The following is a 3,715-nucleotide window of genomic DNA, read 5'->3' as shown; positions in this document are numbered from 1 at the left end:
AGTTTCTTTAGCGACAGGAGCGTCTTCGCAGGTTGTAGGGTCACCTGCTCCGGAACAGCTCCTGTCCCGCACATTTTTTGCTATAAATGCAAAAATATAAGCTATTAAAACATTATTTTGAATGTTTGTAGGATTTTTAAAATAATTTATTGAAAACTTTTAATAATATTTCAATTAATGCAAAAGAATTACCAAGTTGATTGACTATTTTTAATTCCAGCGATAGTGGCGGCGGTGGTGTCGGCGGTGGTTTTGGTACAACGTCCGGTTGGTTGTCGGCTTTGCGTTGTCGACGTTTTTGACGCGGTAACAAGGGACTTGTACATACATAGACTTTGTATCGTTTATTCAATCGAATAGCTTCATTATTTTGTATTATCTGCATTTCTTGTTGCTTCTGTTCTTCCGGCTGTTGCTGTTGCTGGAACTTCATTCGAGCCTCATATATTTCACGCAAGCTGTTATGTTCGTCAGGCAGTTTTGTCAGACTATCTTTAACTGTAAAAATATATACCGTTTATACTGAAAGAACCAGTCATTTATAATTATATTTAATTGTTTCATTAGTGATTTAATGAATTTTATATGTATTATTAAAACATAATACACAAATAGTCTTTGAAACTTAGAGTAAGGTTATTTAAAATTTTATATAATGTTTCTAGTATTAAAAATTAATCATTAAAAAAGATATATTAGATTAATATTAGATTAAATTATATTATATTAATTAGATTAATATTATATTAAATATTATATTAGATTAATCGATATAAAGATTAATCGAAATATATATTTATTTATTTAACAATCTTCAATTAAATTTTTTAAAGCATTTTACTTGTACCAATTTTTTATGAAATATTTATTCTGTATTCAATGTTTTTAAATAGTCATGATTCAGTTATAATAAGTCATATAAAATAACTAACCGATCGAAACTGCTTATTGAATTTTTTAAAATTACATTTCAATTTAGCCAATATTCAACTGTATATTATTATATAAAACACAAAATTAAAAAAATTAAAAATATTTATAATTATATACAATGTTAAATTGAATTGATTTTTTTTATTTTATTGACATATGATATTTATTTAATGTAAGAACGTATTTATACATATTTACAGAATTTACAATGTTTACAGAAATTAACTTATCTAGATACATAATTGTAACTAATACGTATAGTATTATATTTATAATTTTTGAAAACTCAGTGGTTTCATGCTGATGCGTGAATGTTTTCGGTAGATAGTTAAAAAAAATGATACAATGAAAATTCAGTATTATACTGTTATTTCTAAAGTAAATTAAATATTGTATATTATTATTAATTAAAACATTTTTAACAAATTTAATTTAATAATAATTTTAATAATATATTATTAAAAGCATTAGTTAATAATAGATGTTTTAAGTTGATGAATGATTTATGAATAAGTTGAGTAAAGTAATATTTATTTATTCGATTAAAATATAAAACTCAAGAATTACCGTTTTCTCCCTTAAAGCTTCTTTTACTGTGTAAAAGTATTTGAGAGGAGCGTTCGAGTGAGTCAATGTACACTTCATTAACAATGTTCTTGTCATATGCGATATCCCCATTTATTTTCAATTTCATCGGCTTTCTATCTAGGGTATCAGGTTCGTATTCTGACTCATCTTGCTTGATGTAATTCTTTGGCGAATCTAGTACCTTTATTGTTAGATGCCCGGGATTCTGTGACTCATATTGGATTTCCGGACCCGAATCATCATCACTGTCCGTTGGACTCGCATACCCGTCGTTTACATACACTTCACTTACTAATGCGTAGTTTTCTGGACGTAGTGGTACAACTTCCGGAAGATTATACTAGAGTTTTTAAGGTAATTGCCATTTAAATTACAACGAAAATAAGTTGATTTCGGAAATAAAAAAATTATAAAGCAACTATTCCTAATTAAAGACACAAAGACAAGACAATTGTATTTAGAAATTTTATAATATATACTTGATAATAATATTAATTTCAAAATAAGCATTCTCACGTCGTTTTAAAAATGTGATAAAAAAGAATGTCTTTTGTTTCTATTTTAATTATGTATTTTAACCAAATACGAAATGAATTTTGTAGAATGAAATTAGAAAATATTAATATTTACTCAATAGTAAAATAATTTTTGTAAATATATCATACAAGTCTGCTGTTTAAACTTTCAAAGTAAGAAAATACTTATACTATATAATATAAAATACTTATACTATATATTATAAAAAAGAATTATACTAGTCTTTATTATAACTTTTTTACAATCCTACTGTAAAATCCTGTATGGTAATTATATAAAAAACGAAATATAAATTTCCAAACGGTCATCATTGAATAAAAAACTTACATTCTTAATTATAGTTTTGTTCTTAATTGGTTCATTGATTTGTAAATCAATGATAGAGTTTCTCATTCTCAATTTTTCGTCCAGAGGTAAAGTCGTCGTTAACGGAAGACTGGATTTATTTATGGAGACGGGCGAATTCGATAGGCTTCTACTGAACTTTGTCTTTTCGAGACTATCGGTTTCGTAATCCGAGATCCGAGTTATACCATCCTTTTCTTTTTCTCTTTTAGTTTCCTTTTCTTTAACCTTTTCTTTTTCCTTTGCAATGATTAATTCTTGAATTACAGAATCCATAATACGCTTTGCCTCGCTACTGTTTCTTCCAGTTAATTCGTCGTTTATTATGTTAAGTAAAACTCGTGTCTTTCTTATGCTGTTCGTCTTATTATGATTAAAGTTATCATTTTTTGTTTTACGTAGGTCCTGAATATTACAAAATAAATAATAAATTATAGATATAATTTTACTGAAGAAGATTGTTATAGTTATCAATTATTTAATTAATATTTCTGTCCAGAATAATAATTGTACGAAATTTATAATTTATAACTTATTTAAATGAAGTTATAACCATTATAAGGAAATAATAAAAACGAAGATTGAATTAAATTAAACAGAAATTTTTTAACATTTGAACTTATTACATAATAATTTTATGCATTTAATTATATTGTCTTGTAATTGATATTGAATAAACAAAATTTTGCCAAAGAAATCTTAAAATTTCCATTATATTATCTTCATGTATATTTTTCATTTATAAAAAAATTTATTTATGATATAAATATTTAGGATAAAAATTAAAAGAATATACGATATTGAATCTGATATTGTTTATGTACTATTTTTATGAAATTAAAGTTTATAAAAATATAACCAAACTTTAATATAAGCATTAAGAAAAAATTATTTTATTTTTTAATGTAAAAATAAGTTCAAACTGAAACTTTTTAACTTTTAATTAAATGAAGTGATAGTAAATAAGAAATTACATAAATTATTATTTGTATCTTTAAAAAAACACACACACACACAACTTTTTTGTTGGTAATAAATAATAATTCTTAAATAATATATAATAAAATAATTTAAAATAATAATATGTAAGTATATATATAATATAATATAATATATATATTATATATATATATATATATATATATATATATATATTATTTAAAAAATCCTAAACATTTAAATAGTATATATATGCATATATATATATGTATATATATTTATATATATATATGCATATATATATATATATATATATATATATATATATATATATATATATATATATATATATATATATATATATATATATATA

At 23.1% G+C, this 3,715-nt stretch overlaps 1 protein-coding gene across 1 annotated transcript in view; it reads right to left on the bottom strand.

Moving 5' to 3' along the window:
- sha (shavenoid) overlaps positions 1-3,715 on the bottom strand; it is a 7,031-nt gene that overhangs the window by 1,367 nt on the left and 1,949 nt on the right. Inside the window, exons 5-7 of the mRNA XM_011497828.1 lie at positions 2,386-2,808; positions 1,501-1,861; positions 193-498 (exon numbers count right to left, since the gene is read on the bottom strand). Coding sequence (XP_011496130.1) covers positions 193-498; positions 1,501-1,861; positions 2,386-2,808 — 1,090 coding nt within the window. The remainder of the gene's footprint in view (positions 1-192; positions 499-1,500; positions 1,862-2,385; positions 2,809-3,715) is intronic.

Source organism: Ceratosolen solmsi, unplaced genomic scaffold (assembly GCF_000503995.2).
Source record: "Ceratosolen solmsi marchali unplaced genomic scaffold, CerSol_1.0 scaffold47, whole genome shotgun sequence".
NCBI lineage: Eukaryota > Metazoa > Arthropoda > Insecta > Hymenoptera > Agaonidae > Ceratosolen > Ceratosolen solmsi.
This window is presented reverse-complemented; position numbering and strand designations above follow the sequence as displayed.